Source organism: Bufo bufo, chromosome 6 (genome assembly GCF_905171765.1).
Source record: "Bufo bufo chromosome 6, aBufBuf1.1, whole genome shotgun sequence".
Lineage (NCBI taxonomy): Eukaryota > Metazoa > Chordata > Amphibia > Anura > Bufonidae > Bufo > Bufo bufo.
In genome coordinates, this window is record NC_053394.1 from 55481356 (window position 1) to 55496699 (window position 15344).

Consider the following 15344-nt stretch of genomic DNA (forward strand, 5'->3'; position numbering starts at 1 on the left):
ACGTGGGGACGTCAGCGCAGGTCCTGCTGAATGAAGATAGACGGATCTTCTATCTTCATTCAGCAGGACCTGCGCTGACGTCCCCACGTGGTGAGCGCGATTACGTCATCAAAGGTCCTTTTGCAGGTCCTGAAAGAAGTGCCCAGCCCCACTGAAGTGAATGGGTTCGGATTCAGTGCGGGTGCAATGCGTTCACCTCACGCATTGCACCCGCGTGGAATTCTCGCCGGCCGCGCTCATTACACATTTTGCGAAACTGAACAACCGGCCCCTAATAGAACAGTCCTATCTTTGTCCAAAATACGGACAATATTAGGACATGTTCTATTTTTTTTGCAGAAAGGAAATACAGACATACGGAATGCACACGAGTACCGTCAATTTTTTTGCGGAACCATTGAAATAAATGTTACCGTATACAGTCCGCAAAAATAACGGAACGGACAGAGAAAGAAAATACGTTCGTATGCATGAGCCCTTACTGGCGACTTTACTATGTTTTGGTTGAGTTTTAACAGCTAAATCCCAGCTCTCATATAGTCGCGCGGCATGTTTTTTTTGTATGTGACTTTTCGACGACACGTCACCATGTGGCCCCAGCCTTAGGCCTCGTGCACACAACCGTAGCCTTTGGGTCTGCAATCCAGGAGATACGGTGCAGAACAGAGGCACGGATCGGAAGCGCTACAGAGTACTTCCGCAGGTTTTCTGTCCCTGCCTCTGTACCGCTAAGAAGTAGCGCATGCGGACCGCAATCAAGTGAATGGGTCCATGTCTGCAGACGGAGGGCACATGGTCCTGTGGATACGCCATAAACATCTGAGGTGGGAATAGCCCTGGAATTAGAGCACTGGACATAGCAGAAGGTTGTTGTTCTTTTTTTTTTTTTTTTTTAAACTGCGCCGCTGCTGCCCATGTAATCCTCGCTCTGACCCCAATCTATGGAGTTCTACAGAGCCCAGGCGTTTAGTGCCTAATGGACTACAAGTCCCAGAAGCTCTTCAGCCATGTTGTCAGTACAGGACTCTTTGGGGTTGTATTCATACAGAGCTACAGATTGTCCCTGTGGTCCGTCCACATGAGACGTAACATACAGCAGAAAAGCACCACAGAAAAGAAAGAAAGAAATTACAGGTTGGAAGAGTCTTATAGGGAACCTGTCACGTTGAACATGGCGTCCGAGCTGCAGGCCCCATGTTATAGAGCAGGAGGAGCTGAGCAGACTGATGGATAGTTTTATGTTTTCATTTATACATTTACATTCGGCTCATTCTGGATTTTGAAGTCCAGGAGGCGGAGCTATCGGTGATTGACAGCTCTCTCTGTATACACAGTCATAGCGGGAAGGCTGTCAATCACTGATAGGACCGTCTCCTGGACTTCAAAGCCCAGAATGAGCAGGAATGTAAATGAATAAAATATAAGTAAGGCCTCTTTCACAAAACCGTATGGCTTTTTCAGTGTTTTGTGGTCCGTTTTTCACGGATCCGTTGTTCCATTTTTTGTTTCCGTTCTGTTTCCGTTTTTCCGTATAAGTAATTACATAGAAAAAAAATTGGGCTGGGCATGAAATTTTCAATAGACAGTTCCGCAAAAACGGAATGGATATGGGAGACATACGGATGCATTTCTTTTTTTGCTGACCCATTGACTTGAATAGAGCCACGGAACGTGATTTGCGGGCAATAATAGGACATGTTCTATCTTTGAAATACGGAAACGGAATGCATGCGAAGTACATTTGTTTTTTGTTTTTTTGCGGAGTACATTCCGTAAACAGAAAAAAAAAAAACGGTTGTGTGAAAAAGGCCTAAGGGTACTTTCACACTTGCGTTGTTGGATTCCGGCAGGCAAACGTATGGCATTTGTAGACGGATCCGTCTCTCTGGTGTCATCCGGAAAAACGGATCCGATATTTATTTTTTTCACATATTTAAAGGTCTGCGCATTAATGCATTTCAATAGAAAATAATGCCGGATCTGGCATTCCAGCAAGTGTTCCGGAATTTAGGACAGAGAAAATACTGTAAGAGGGACTGAACTGATGCATCCTGTACGGATTGCTCTCCATTCAGAATGCATTAGGACTAGTGTTGAGCGAACTTCTGTTTTAAGTTCGGCGTCTAAAGTTCGGCTTCCGGTTAGCGGAGAATCCCAATATGGATTCCGAATTCCGTTGTGGTCCGTGGTAGCGGAATCAATAATGGCCGATAATTGATTCCGCTACCACGGACCACAATGGAATTTGGAATCCATATCGGGATTCTTCGCTAACCGGAAGCCGAACTTAAAACAGAAGTTCGCTCAACACTAATTAGGATAAAACTGATCAGTTCTTTTCCAGTATTGAGCCCCTAGGACGGAACTCAATACCGGAAAAGAATAACTCTAGTGTTAAATTACCCTTAGACTGAATGTTGTCACATAAATCTATACATCAATCTGCTCAGCTCCTCCTGCTCTATAACCAGGTTCCTTTTAAAATCCTATCTGCAGATTTCCTACCGTGTGTGAATGAGCCCTTAAAGACAAACTCGGGGAGTTTTATCAAAACTGGTGAAAATTAAAACTGGCTTAGTTGTCCATAGCAACCAATCAGATTCCACCTCTCATTTCCCAGAGGGGCTCTGAAAAACGAAAGACTTTGTCTTTGTTGCCCGGAGCTACCAATCACATCGCAGCTTACATTTTTCAAGGGCAGAATATGAAATGAGAGCTGTGCTGTGATTGGTTGCTTTCTTTTAGCCATTTTTATAAATTCTCCCTATATATTTGCAAACAAAACCCCTACAAACACAAGAAGTCTATCTCTCCAGGCCACCAGCAGGAGGGATTCAGAGCCTTATCTATGGTGAGCCCCTCAGCATCCCCCTGCCTGCCGTCACTTCTGCTTTAGTTATAAATAGTAAGGGCGGGTTTGGAAACATAGCATAACTATGACCTGACAAGACAGAGGCTATTGCATCAGTTGTGATTGTTAATAAAGATCGAACATTAAAAAAAAAAAAAACTGTTGCTAGGGAAACGAGCGCGCTTATCCTGCAGAAAAGCGAGGACGCGCAGCCCGCGGCCCACTACCGAGGAGTTGACGTCTCCCGGGCGACAAAAGCGCTCAGTGTTCTCCATGAACCCGCTGTACTTATCTCTGCCCTAAAAGATATTATAAAGCAGAGTCTGCTGCGCGAGTCATAACTGTTAATAAAGTTTATATACAAAAAAAAAAAAAATGTTGCTAGGGAAACGTTCGCGCTCTTGACGGACAGGCAGTGGAGGGATCTCGGGGACGCGCAAAGCTGGACCCCGCGTAGAGGAAGTGTATGAGAGGGGGGTGTGGAGCGCTGCTCGCGGCCTGCGGTTATTGTGCGGTATTTAGTCTCACCTTCTGGTGCCCGGTCCGGGGCTCTGGGCGCTGCTGTTCGCTCGGGTAACTCCCCCTCCTCTTCCTCCTCCTCCCCCCCCCTGTGTGGCCGTGTGATGGGCTGGGCCTGACAGTAATGTGCGAGCAACCCGCGGCCTTGGGATAGCATTTACAGCAGGTGGATCTCCCTTCTCTCCCTGACAGATCCCTGCAGGCTGGATCTGGTGGACACAGCAGGATCCGACTCTCCAGGCGACCCAGGAGCAATCTGGGCCTCTGTAAAGGGACATTACAGCCACCGGATGGGATTTTCTGGGATCGAGTAGGGTCCACAGCTGTGGCTGTCATCCCAGGAGTCAGAGGGGGGATCGACTTTGGCATCCGTCATCTGGAAGATCGAGGTGGATCTACTGTCTGAAGGATCTACTGGTTTGTCTTTCACCAAGCAGGATCTGCTCTTGCCTCTCTCATCATTGGAATCGAGCAGGATCTACTGGTGTATTTCCCATCAGAGGGATCAAGCAGGGTCCCCCCCTCACACAAACACTTCCAGGAGGGGCATGAAGCCAGCAGCCCCCCACTGACCGTCTTCTCCTCGCTTCCAGGGCTGCGGCCACCAAAAAGCAGAGGAAATGTCTTTCTTTAACTTTCGTAAGATCTTTAAGCTTGGCGGGGACAAAAAGAAGAAGCAATATGAGCACGTCAAGAGGGACCAAAACCCGGAGGAGGTGTGGGAGATCATAGGGGAGCTGGGCGATGGAGCCTTCGGGAAAGTGTATAAGGTGGGTGACTACGCGGGGGAGCGGTCCTTCATCCCTGGTGATGGTTACTGACCAGTGGGACAATCGCACAACCGTATCCGTTTGGCGGTCCACAAATTGCAGATACCGACTGTGTGCGTTCTGCCTTTTGTGGATCAGCACGTCCCACGCTTTGTTAGAAATGCCTATTCTGGTCCGCAAAACGGACAAGAATAGGAGAGATGTTCTATATTTTTTTTTTTTGTGTCCGTGAAAGGGAAAAGCGGATCCGGACTGCTGTCCGCATCTTTTGCGGCTCCGTTAAAATGAATGGGTCTGCATTAGGGATGAGTGAACTTGTGTATTTAAGTTCGGCGTACAAGGTTCAGGTTATCTAAGAATTATTCCATTATGGATACGGCTACGGCGGACTATTCTGGTCTGTGGTAGCGGAATTCTTAGATAACCCGAACCTGAAAACACACGTTCGCTCATCCCTAGTCCGCATCCAGTCTGCAAAAAGTGCAGATCAGATGCGGACCGAAAATCCGGCGGTGTAAATGCCCTCGGCGCTCATCAGTTTGGGTTAGCACCAGTATACAGTGGAGCTGACTGGTGTATATACAAGAGGGGCTGAAGATGGTATTTTTTGTGGCACTTGTCACAGGGTTTTCATTTCTGTGCTGGTATCTGTAGTCCTACAAGCGGCTCCTTATGTAATGGTGTGGTGGGCCGCCTCTGGACTGGTAGAATGCTGGATATCCGATATCCATGGGTCCGAGCAGGAAACCAAGCGTCAGTAAATTGCTCTGGAGGCCGCCTCGCTGTTCTCACTCGTCAGTGTAATATTGACACTTTTTGCTGCACTTTTTTGATACATTGTTTCTTCTATTGTAAAACTAAATGTTGTTACATCTTTTTTATGTCCTTCAAAATATGGAGAAACAAACCATTTCTACTGTCTGGTCAGACCAGTTACCGTCACAAGGCGTGCGCCGTTACGTCTGTAGCATCCGGACGCTGCACGGGCGCACGGACCAGACTTGTCAGAGCGTCTTGTTACTGCAGCTGTCATGGGGGCATTCATCCGGTCCCCTAGCCCCCCTGACTCCTGCCAAGTGCCTCCCATGCTAATGAGCTCTGACCGGTCGCGGCCGCTACGTTTTCTGAATTCTGTCGTTTTGACATTGATATATGTATTCACAGGGCAGTTGCCCCATCACAACCTTGTCGCGCCCCCTTTGATAGACAAATGGGGTCATTTTATCAAACTGGTGTAAGGTAGAACTGCCCGTAGCGACCAGTCAGATTCCACCTTTCCTTTTTCGTAGCCCCTTTTGGAGCTGATTGGTTGCTATGGGCGACTAAGCCGGTTCTACTTTACACCAGCTTGATAAATGACCCCAAAAGTGTGATGTGCTGCAGCCATACGATCCCCAGCTGTATATGAAGGATACCTGCGGCTGGGACTGTCCGTAAACGCCCATGTGACTGTCGCAGAGCCGGTCGGCGGAGTCGTGGACAGCGGTCGGCTCAGAGACTGGAGAAAGTGACTCCATCCGTCATGTCTTCTTGATGTGACCGGGCAGATAACAAGTTGGCCGGCGTACAAGCCACATCCAGACTTCATTCCGCTGGGGGTTGTAATGAGTCAGACGACCTCTCCCTTCTTCCTCCCAGGATCATGCACGTTACAGTACCGGGGGTCTCAGACCGGCAGAGCCCCTGTTTGTAGCCCCCTGATACTTCTAATAAGTTACAACACATGTTCAGGTCCCGTCTTTGCACATTTAAAGGACTCCCGGTAAGAGCGTTCCCTGCATAGACCCATGGGCGATACGGTCATGTGTTCATACCTGGTGACTACTGCAAAAGACGGATTCGCAGCCATATTGTTTACAACAGAGGCAGAATTAAAGGGGCGTTCCGGGATTCATATATTAATGGCCTACTTTCAGGTTAGGTCATCCGTATCAGATCGGTGGAGGTCCCAACTACCAGCCCCCCCCCCCCACCCCCATTGATCACCAGGCCGCGGTGTTCTGGTGACGTCATGTTCGTTGGTCACATGGCCTCGGACAGGGGTGGGCAACCTGCGACACTCCAGCAGTTGTGAAACTACAATTCCCAGCATGCTCCATTCATTTCTATGAGAGTTCTGAGGAGAGCAGAGCGAGTATGCATGCTGGGAGTTGTAGTTTCACAACTACAACCCTGGCCTAGGTGATGCTCAGACCCATTCAAGCAAATGGCCCCGAGATGCAATACCAAGCACAACCACTATGCAATGTAGGGCGCTGTGCTCGGTGAGCTGCGAGGCGGCCGGGGAACCCACCAGAGTGCCGCAGCCGCTGAGTGACGGGAGTTCTGGGAGTCGGACCCCCACCGATCAGGTATTGGTTACCTGTCCCGAGGATAAGTCATCAATATAGGAATTCCAGAAAATCCTTTTAAAGGGAATCTGTCACATTATGGGGTCCAACCAGCAGGCAGCATGATATGAAGCAGGAGGAGCTGAGGAATATAGTTTTGTAGGAAAAGCTTCATTAAAACTTATTTTATCTGTAGAAGTCTTTGCTCTTGTGCATAGGAGTCCAGTGGGAGGTGTTAACAACCTTGCCTATATGGAAATGCATGCAGAGATAGTGGTCAGTCACTGCTAGGACCTCCCACTGGACTCCTAGGCATAGAATAGCAGGATGTCCTTTATAACAGGAGGAATAGCGCTGCATGCTGTGCTGTTCTCCCATTAAAGGGGTTCTGCAGTTTTTAGAAACTGATGATCTGTCCTCTGGATAGATCATCAGCATCTGATCGGCGGAGGTCCGACACCCGGGACCCCCGCCGATCAGCAGTTTGAGCAGGCAGCGGCGCGGCCTTCTCGCTGTTCACCGCAGGCCCAGTGACGTCACGACTAGTATCAATGGCCTGAACGGGGCTAAGCTCCATTCAAGTGAACAGAGCTTAGCCCCTCCCAGGCCAATGATACAAGTCGTGACGTCACTGGACCAGCGGTAAACAGCGAGAAGGCCGTAGCGCTACTGCCTGCTCAAACTGCTGATCGGCAGGGGTCCCGGGTGTCGGACCCCCGCTGATCAGATGCTGATGATCTATCCAGAGGACAGATCATCAGTTTCTAAAAACTGCAGAATCCCTTTAAATATGACTCTCCTCCTGACCGAGGCTCTGAAGGGAAATGTGAACGGAGCCTAAAGTGGAGGTCCGGCATCTCTAACTCCTGGCGATCCGCAGTCACGGTCGGGGGACATTTATTATTATTACATGGTGCCCGTGTCCAAACATTGAGCTCGCCATAGCAGGAGCCCCCTGTACTCTGCTCCACTTCATAAAAGGGGCTCCAGCTAGGGCAACCCCCTTAAAGGGGTATTCGGGGATTATTGTGGTGATGGCCTGTCCTCCGATACCGCTGAAAGGGTTTTATGTAGATGCTCGGATTCGATTTCCCTTGTATTTCTTAGGATTATACACCGCCCCTTCCTTACGTGCGATCAGATTTGTACAAACCTAAACCTTATGGACGCAGACCGGAGTAGTGCGCGCCGCCGCTTCTCCTCAGCCCTTCCTGAGCGCTGCTCCGGGGACATTATTCTGCAGCTTGCAGGGGGCTAATGAAAGTGTCTTTCTTCTGTGGGAAAGTCCTAGAAGAAACCAAATCCCCCACTAGAGACGGGCTCTGCTCGGCGGCCCCCCACCCCCTGCTTCCTCTTCGCCTCTGCCCGGCGGGCAGCCTCCAGTTTCAGTCATTCAATCCTCTGGCAGGAGTTCACTTCATGCAGCCATGTGATTGTCTGATCACACGGAGGCGGCCGCAACGCCAGGCGCGGTTACTGGACCTTCTCGGCCGCTCTGATGCTTCGGGGTTGTCATATCTTCCTGATGAGGAGCCCTGTGATTACTCTGTGGGGTATTTATGGGGTTCCTTACGAAACGATGGGCCCCCCCACTGAAAAAATAGTTACCTTTTATAAGCTATTCCCTAATAATAATGATAATTCTTTGTTCAATAAGGACCTGTCATGTCCTTCATAACCCCAATTTCTAGCTGCCGTCCAGCTTCTCGCCTCTGGAACCACCCGTTTTCCAAGCAATCGGCGCCATCGCCTTCTGCACCCGATAAGCTAATGAGGCTGGAAGAAAAAATACGTAGGTGGAGAATCTATAAAAGGATCCTGAGAGACATGAGAGGTCCTCCTAAGGGGGCTTATGCACACAAACGTATTTTTTTTTTTTTTTTCCGTGTCCGTTTTTTTTGTGGCTCGTATGCGGAACCATTCACTTCAATGTTCAATGGGTCCGCATAAAAAAAACGGAATTTACTCCGTGTGCATTCCGTTTCTGTAGGTCCGCATGACCGTTCCGCCAAAGAATAGAACATGTCCTATTATTGTCCACATTACGGACAAGGATTGGACTGTTCCGTTAGGGGCCGGCCCTTACGTCCCACAAAATGCGGAATGCACACGGATAGTATCCGTGTTTTGCAGTCGTGCGTACGAGCCCTTAAAATGCCATAATGAGGCTTCCATGAAACATTGACACTTCAGGATTCTCAAGCTTTGAGGTTAAAAAAACAATGTGGGTCAATTATGTAACTTTTTTACACCAGTTTCTGGCACACAAATAGTCACAAGACCCATTTTTGAAACTTTTTAAACACCAGTGCGACAATATTTAGTATTTTTATATTATTATTATATTTTGTATTTTTTTCGCCGTCCTCACCATTTTGGAGTGGTTGGGACTTCGGCCCTGGCAAATTTACTAAAACGGAGTAAAAACGACCGCAGTCAGGGCTGGAGTAGCGCATGAGCCGCCGGCGGTGCACTACGTCTATGAAGAGGCTTCATCATATATTAGGCTAATCCTCCAGCAGTGCGGGGGAAGGGGGGGACAAAGACTGGCGTGAAAAGCCGCTCTTTGTAAATGACCCCCATTGATCTCAGGACCTAAAAATAATCCCAGCCTAGTATGATTAGTCAGGGACCACACGAGTCTTCTGCTGAGCTTTGAATTTGGGAGACCCCCCCCCCTCTGTTAAATTATTTGTACATCAGTCATTTTGTGCCTGCGGACTGTGGTCATAGAAGGCGACTTTCACACCAGCGCTTTTACTGGATCCGGCAGGGTTCAGCAAAAAACACTTCCGTTACTGATAATACAACCGTCTGCCTCCGTTGTGAACGGATCCGGTTGTATCATCTTTAACATTAGCCAAGACGGATCCGTCGTGAACGCCACTGAAGGTCAATGGGGGACGGATCCGTTTTCTATTGTGTCTTGTTCCGCATCCCATGACTGAAAGCAAACCGCAGCATGGATGAGAACGCAACCGAACGGAACGGAATACATTTTGGAGGGCTCCGTTCTGTTCAGTTACGTTTTGTCCCATGGGGACAAAACGAAAGCGTTTTGTTTTTTTCCAGTATTGAGACCCTATGACGGATCTCAATACAAGAAAATATTAACGCTAGTGTGAAAGTAGCTTAAGGCTAGGTCTACACCACGACATTTTGTCGCGCGACAATTTTTATAATGACAGTCTATGGTGCTGCACTGCGACATGCTGCGACGCGACAGTCGCAGAAAATCCATTTGAGATGTCGCAGTCACAGTATGTCGCAGTGCAGCACCATAGACTATCATTATAAAAATTGTCGCGCAACATTGGTGCGTCAACTGTCGCAGTGTAGCGGTGCACTGTCTGTCGTGTAGACCTAGCCTAACACGTGTAGGGCAGATCCCAGTACACATGTCATTCCATAGTCGGGATCCAACGTGTCCTTGTAATACATGTGCGGTTAATTAAATGTCTGCCACCACAGCAGCTTCTGCTTTGATTCCGTAAATACAAGCTCAAGTTTTATTACAGGAACACAACATAGAAAATGATTCCAGCACCTCCTTCATTAAAGGGGTTGTCTCCTCTCACTGTTGTCATTCACACGTCCGCAGAATGGGTCCGCAAATTGCGGAACGGGTGCAGACCCATTCATTCTCTATGGGGCAGGAATGGATGCGGACAGAACCACAGTGTGCTGTTCGCATCCGCATTTCCGGAGCGCGCCCCCGATCTTCCGGTCCGCGGCTCCGGAAAATAATAGAACATTGCGGACAAGAATAGGCAGTTCTATGGGGGGTGCCGGCCGTGTGTATTGCGGATCCACAATACGCCACGGACGTGTGAATGGACCCTTACTAAGGCGAGGTGGGACTTAAAGGGGTTTTTCCATCACAGACAATGGGGCCATATCGCTAGGATATGCCTCCATTGTCTGATGGGTGCGGGTCTCACCTCTGGGACCCGCACCTACCCCGAGAACGGAGCGGAAAGAGCAGTGGCTGGGGGACCACGGGTTTCCCAGGGTCCGGCCACTGCCAAGCACTCTCCCCATACAAGTAAAAGGGAGCGCACAGCGCTTACGTGGCCACTGCTCCCATTCAGTGCTGAATGAATGGAGGGCGGCTGCGCAGTGCGCCCTTCATAACTTTCGGGGCTCCGTTCTCAGTGTAGATGCGGGTCCCAGAGATGGGACCCCCACCTATCAGACAATGGGGGCATATCCTAGCGATATGCCCCCATTGTCTGTGATGGGAATACCCCTTTAAGCCCGTATTACACAGCATGGGGGAAAGCGATCATTGTGCGTTCGCTCGTCCCCATGCTGTATAGTGGTGACAAATCGTAAATTAGACCGCACGATCTGCCACCGGCAAACAATGATTTTTTTAACACGTCAAAAGACTTGGATTTCCCGATGAATGAGCAATTATACACGGCAAGATGATTGCTAACGCGTGTTCGTACGAATGCTCGTTGGCGATAGTCTGTCAAAAAATCGGGCAGTGTAATGCAGGCTTAAGTCCTGACCACCAGGTGGGTGAGAAACGGCAGAGCGGGCTTCCACTCCAGGGCATGGGAGCTACTGGAACAACTGGGCGCCGGCCCTTTCTGCTGTTTCCCAGCCACAAACATGGTGAGAACATACAGACTCCAGGTAAGTAATGCTTAGTTTGATATTTCACACCATCACCCGCCTGTGGACAACCCCTTTAATCACCGCCAGCGATCACATATTCCCCCAGTCATGGCGAACTACGCCTTAATCTCCTGCCATATCTGCTTTAGTAAATACTATTCTGGAATATCTTTTCTTGTAACTGCTGCATGTCGTACCTCTGTTATTCCTCTTGAATAGTTACAGACAACTGGGTTTTACCACTGGGGGTGTGTCCCTACGGCATCTGACTGTCCAACCGGCACGTTGTCAGACCGTGTAGGGACACGCCCCTTTGGGGAGCGGTAACACCCAGCTGTCATTTTATTCATAACTGTATAGGAGGAATAGCAGAGGAACGGCACAGTGCAGAGTCCTGAGGAAAGAGTCTCCGAAATTGTCAAATCGTAGGCAATACAAGTAATTACTAAAATAGGTTAGGAGAAGTGACAGGTCCTCCTTTAAATCAGAACACATTTTGGGGTAGTTAACCCCTTCTTTGGGTAAAAAAATGGGGATTTGAGTATCGCCAGCTGCCTTGCTGCTTGCACTTGTAAAGATATGTGATAATCTGTATATGTTAGGGAATTGCTTTTTATGCAATTTCCCCTGTAACTTTTGTCACTTGACGCAAGGCTGAGCTGCAATCCCAGACACTGCCTGAGGACAACAGAGGCGCTGTTTCTAGAGGGAGAAATTCAGAGGACTCCTTTTATCATGCCACAAAAGCAGAGATCCCTTCAGTCGTTTTCTGTCATTTAAATGAGCAATAAATCTTAATTTTACCATTGAGGACATTTCTTCCGAGCCAGGGGCTGTGTCCTCTGTGCCCAGCACTGGGGTCTCTTCGCCATGTTCTGCGGCGATTTATGATACGGTCATTTACACTTATGGTGACAGGATGGCGGCTGTTTTTGCGCAGTTCCTGGGAATGTTTTAGGTATAGATGGGCTTTGTTAAAGGACTGAAGGAGGGGGCGGCAGTCCCATTACTGGCCCGGTGAAGGAGGGGGCGGCAGTCCCATTACTGGCCCGGTGAAGGAGGGGGCGGCAGTCCCATTACTGGCCAGGTGAAGGAGGGGGCGGCAGTCCCATTACTGGCCAGGTGAAGGAGGGGGCGGCAGTCCCATTACTGGCCCGGTGAAGGAGGGGGCGGCAGTCCCATTACTGGCCAGGTGAAGGAGGGGGCGGCAGTCCCATTACTGGCCCGGTGAAAGGAGGGGGCGGCAGTCCCATTACTGGCCCGCTGAAGGAGGGGGCGGCAGTCCCATTACTGGCCCGCTGAAGGAGGGGGCGGCAGTCCCATTACTGGCCCGCTGAAGGAGGGGGCGGCAGTCCCATTACTGGCCCGCTGAAGGAAGGGGCGGCAGTCCCCCTACTGGCCCGGTGAAGGAGGGGGCGGCAGTCCCCCTACTGGCCCGGTGAAGGAGGGGGCGGCAGTCCCCCTACTGGCCCGGTGAAGGAGGGGGCGGCAGTCCCCCTACTGGCCCGGTGAAGGAGGGGGCGGCAGTCCCCCTACTGGCCCGGTGAAGGAGGGGGCGGCAGTCCCCCTACTGGCCCGGTGAAGGAGGGGGCGGCAGTCCCCCTACTGGCCCGGTGAAGGAGGGGGCGGCAGTCCCCCTACTGGCCCGGTGAAGGAGGGGGCGGCAGTCCCCCTACTGGCCCGGTGAAGGAGGGGGCGGCAGTCCCCCTACTGGCCCGGTGAAGGAGGGGGCGGCAGTCCCCCTACTGGCCCGGTGAAGGAGGGGGCGGCAGTCCCCCTACTGGCCCGGTGAAGGAGGGGGCGGCAGTCCCCCTACTGGCCCGGTGAAGGAGGGGGCGGCAGTCCCCCTACTGGCCCGGTGAAGGAGGGGGCGGCAGTCCCCCTACTGGCCCGGTGAAGGAGGGGGCGGCAGTCCCCCTACTGGCCCGGTGAAGGAGGGGGCGGCAGTCCCCCTACTGGCCCGGTGAAGGAGGGGGCGGCAGTCCCCCTACTGGCCCGGTGAAGGAGGGGGCGGCAGTCCCCCTACTGGCCCGGTGAAGGAGGGGGCGGCAGTCCCCCTACTGGCCCGGTGAAGGAGGGGGCGGCAGTCCCCCTACTGGCCCGGTGAAGGAGGGGGCGGCAGTCCCCCTACTGGCCCGGTGAAGGAGGGGGCGGCAGTCCCCCTACTGGCCCGGTGAAGGAGGGGGCGGCAGTCCCATTACTGGCCCGGTGAAGGAGGGGGCGGCAGTCCCCCTACTGGCCCGGTGAAGATCCTGTTAACTTTTGGTCCATCCTGCTTCTTGTTAATATGTGACAGATCATGTGCATTGGATCGCAGTCCAGAGGTTGTCCAGATACAGGTTCTCTTATTATCCGTTAGGATTCCAGATAATGGACATTTAAAGGGAAACACACAGAAATAATTTGCCATAACGTGTTACAAAGCTTTTCGATGCTTGAGGCTGATCTTGGGGACTGCGCTGCAGGGGTCGCATATCCATCCACATAGGGGGCGTATATAGGGAACGATGGAGGCATCTTATACATTGTGTGGGTTATTACCTAACACTCGTACAGAGGTAATTATGGAGTGAACATCACAGGAAGCGCTGTCCGGGGAAATCTACTACTGATATATTACACCGTGTGAAAGCACATACATGACATCGCTTTGGATGACGGCACATACATGACATCGCCTCTGATGACCGCACATACATGATGTTGCCCCTCATGACCGCACATACATGACATCGCCTCTGATGACCGCACATACATGACATCGCCTCTGATGACGGCACATACATGACATCGCCTCTGATGACGGCACATACATGATGTTGCCCCTCATGACCGCACATACATGACATCGCCTCTGATGACGGCACATACATGACATCGCCTCTGATGACGGCACATACATGACATCGCCTCTGATGACGGCACATACATGACATCGCCTCTGATGACGGCACATACATGACATCGCCTCTGATGACGGCACATACATGACATCGCCTCTGATGACCGCACATACATGACGTGACCTGTGATGACGGCACATACATGATGACCTAGCCTCTGGCAGCACATACATGACGTCACCTTAGATGACAGCCACTATTAGAGGGTTTGTCCAGTGAGGGTTAATAGCCGGATATTCTTAAAATGAATAAAAAATAAAAAATAAAATAAATCAAACCCTGCCACCCTGATCTGCATTAATTCTTTACTCTGCGGGTCCTTTGGGTGCTATAAACCAATGTCATTGTCAGGTATCCATGTCCGTTCCTGTCCATAATTAAGAGATATAAGGGGGAATTCACTTACAACAGATTTTTTTGCAGAAATTTCTGCGACTGATAATCGGTTCCGTTCTTGTGAATGGAGCTTTATAGCCACATAAATAAATGAAAGGATAAGGTACAGTGGCAAAAGTTTAGAATATTGTCCTGAAGCTAAAATTTGGGAACCCTGAATAATGACTACCTAGTAGCACCTCCTTTGGCAAGTGTCGCAGCTTGTAAACGGCTTATATTGCAGCAGCCAAGAGTCTTCAGTTCTTTTTTGAGAGATTTCCATCTGCTCTGTGAGATTCCTGGGCCGTCTTGCATCCACTGCTCTTTTGGGGTCTATCCACAGATTTTAATGGGCACTGTGAGGGCCATTGTAAAACCTCTGTGTGAACCTACCCTTAAAGGGGTTATCCCATGACTAATGTAACAAAGCTAGAACCAGCCCTGTACCTCACATGGATCCAGAGATCTCCCCAGTCATTGCTTGTTAGATTTATATCAAGCTGACAGCTCAAGGGAGTGTCTATTCTGCTGCAGCTCAGGGGGTGTGTCCATGCTCTCCCTATCACAGCTCAGGGGGCGTGTCCATGTTCTCCCTATCACAGCTCAGGAGGCAGTTGAAGGATGAAACTGAGCATGTGCGGCCTTCTCAGTGAGCAGGTCAAAGAAATAAGGAAAAAAACAAACAGCAGGTGGCGCTATACAGAGACATTTTATTGAATAACTCAGTGGCTATGCAAAATTTTTAATTACATGCAATTACAAAAGTATTCAGATCCAGGTGCTGGTTTGAAAATCGTACAATATTTTTTGTGGGACAACCCCTTTAAGTGAATAAATAACAAGATATACTGAATTTGTTCCCAGAAAACTGTCGGTCAGCTCAGCTCCTCCTGCTCTATAACATGCAGAATGCACTGTATTTCATAGTGACCGGTTCCCTTTAACAATCTGGATTTGGGTTACAGCCCTT

The 15344-nt window shown here is 50.1% G+C and overlaps 2 protein-coding genes across 8 annotated transcripts in view; one reads left to right on the forward strand and one right to left on the reverse strand.

The window, feature by feature from the left end:
• STN1 (STN1 subunit of CST complex) overlaps positions 1 to 3457 on the reverse strand; it is an 82178-nt gene extending 78721 nt beyond the window's left edge. For all 3 annotated transcript variants that reach the window (XM_040437225.1, XM_040437226.1, XM_040437227.1), the window contains exon 1: positions 3380 to 3457. The gene's annotated coding sequence lies outside the window, so the exon portion shown is untranslated. The remainder of the gene's footprint in view (positions 1 to 3379) is intronic.
• SLK (STE20 like kinase) overlaps positions 3284 to 15344 on the forward strand; it is a 62501-nt gene continuing 50440 nt past the window's right edge. For all 5 annotated transcript variants that reach the window (XM_040437220.1, XM_040437221.1, XM_040437222.1 and 2 more), the window contains exon 1: positions 3284 to 4140. In XM_040437220.1, the coding sequence (XP_040293154.1) occupies positions 3991 to 4140 (150 nt within the window). In that variant the 5' untranslated portion in view covers positions 3284 to 3990. The remainder of the gene's footprint in view (positions 4141 to 15344) is intronic.